This window comes from Volvox carteri, assembly GCF_000143455.1.
Source record: "Volvox carteri f. nagariensis unplaced genomic scaffold VOLCAscaffold_7, whole genome shotgun sequence".
In the NCBI taxonomy this organism is placed as follows: domain Eukaryota; kingdom Viridiplantae; phylum Chlorophyta; class Chlorophyceae; order Chlamydomonadales; family Volvocaceae; genus Volvox; species Volvox carteri.
Window position 1 is genome coordinate 725,032 of NW_003307550.1, and position 1,245 is coordinate 726,276.

General features: G+C 56.5%; 1 protein-coding gene across 1 annotated transcript in view; it reads right to left on the reverse strand.

Annotated features, from left to right (window-relative positions):
- VOLCADRAFT_116503 (uncharacterized protein) overlaps positions 1-1,245 on the reverse strand; it is a gene marked incomplete at both ends in the record, with an annotated part of 16,831 nt that overhangs the window by 10,969 nt on the left and 4,617 nt on the right. Inside the window, one exon of the mRNA XM_002947704.1 lies at positions 683-914. Coding sequence (XP_002947750.1) covers positions 683-914 — 232 coding nt within the window. The remainder of the gene's footprint in view (positions 1-682; positions 915-1,245) is intronic.

Genomic DNA, 1,245 nt, shown 5'->3' on the forward strand with positions numbered 1-1,245 from the left:
TGGCTTCCCGCGCATCCAGCACGCCGTCGCCGTCGCGGTCGAATTGGGTCAGCAATGTAGCTAGTTGGAGCTGCGGTTTTAGAGTTTTAGGGTTTTAAATCTTGTCTTTCAGGTTTTAGGGTTTTACAGGCGTTGCGGGTCAGAGGAGCAGGGCAGAGCAAACAGGGGTGCCGCGGTGCAGAGGGTGCGGTAACGACGTGCAAAGAAAAATAGGGGGGGAAGGCGGGAAGAAATGCGAGAGAGAAAAATGCGAGAGAGAGAGAGAGAGAGAGAGAGAAATGAGAGAAATGGAGGGAGGGAAGTGTATTGGACAGGGAGAATGGAGTTTCTTATATCCAGGACTTTCGCACTTAGCAAAATTGCATGTCAGCCAATAGCCATTTGATATTGTGCTGAATTACTGAATTTATAACTTCCCAAGTTTGTTGATATAAAGTAATATTCTCACTTATCCTCCTTTTGTTCATCTCAAGCCAAGCAAATACGGAAAGGCAAGGAAAAGACGAGAGGCGTGTTTATATTGTTTTAACGGTCTCATGTTCCATGTAAGATGTTGCCCCTGTCTCGGATTCCACCACCACCACCACCACTCCCACCATCACAACCACCCCCCGGCCACCTTGCGCCGAGCCATGTGCTCCAGAATCCACCGGAGAACGTCCGCCGGCGGCTGCCGTTGAACCTGCTCCTGACGCTGCTGAGGCCGTACGTACGACACCGCCGGCTCCGCCGCCGCGGCAGCGGTGCTGCCAGCGGCGGCTGCGGCGGCATTAATATTATCATTAGCGGCTGCGGCCGCTACAGCGCTGCGCAGGTAGAGGTTCGCAAAGGGGCTGGAAGGCGCGTGGCCGGCTGCGGCAGCGGCGGCGTCTTGCTGGCCTGCAGCGAACTCGGCGGGGTGCTCCACCACGGCCCTTGGGACGAGGGTGTGTGTGGGTGTGTCGCGATGGGTGTGTGGGTGTGTGTGAGGATGGACGGGACCAAGCGGTCGGGAGGGGTTGGGGGGAGGAGGGGTGAAGATGGTCGGGGGGAAGTCAGGGTGGGAGCCTTCAACAAGTTACAAGTTCCGCACACAAGTGCGGGGGTGTCCGTAAAAGCCATTTCGGGGGGGGGGGGAGAGATGGACGGTAAATCGATTCTAGTGCGGTTACGTGGTGGACCACCATCGTCCTCCCTCGTCCGCTTGAGCACGAAGCGCCTTAGTGCAGGGCGACAGGTTGTGTGTGTGCGTATACACTCTACAAG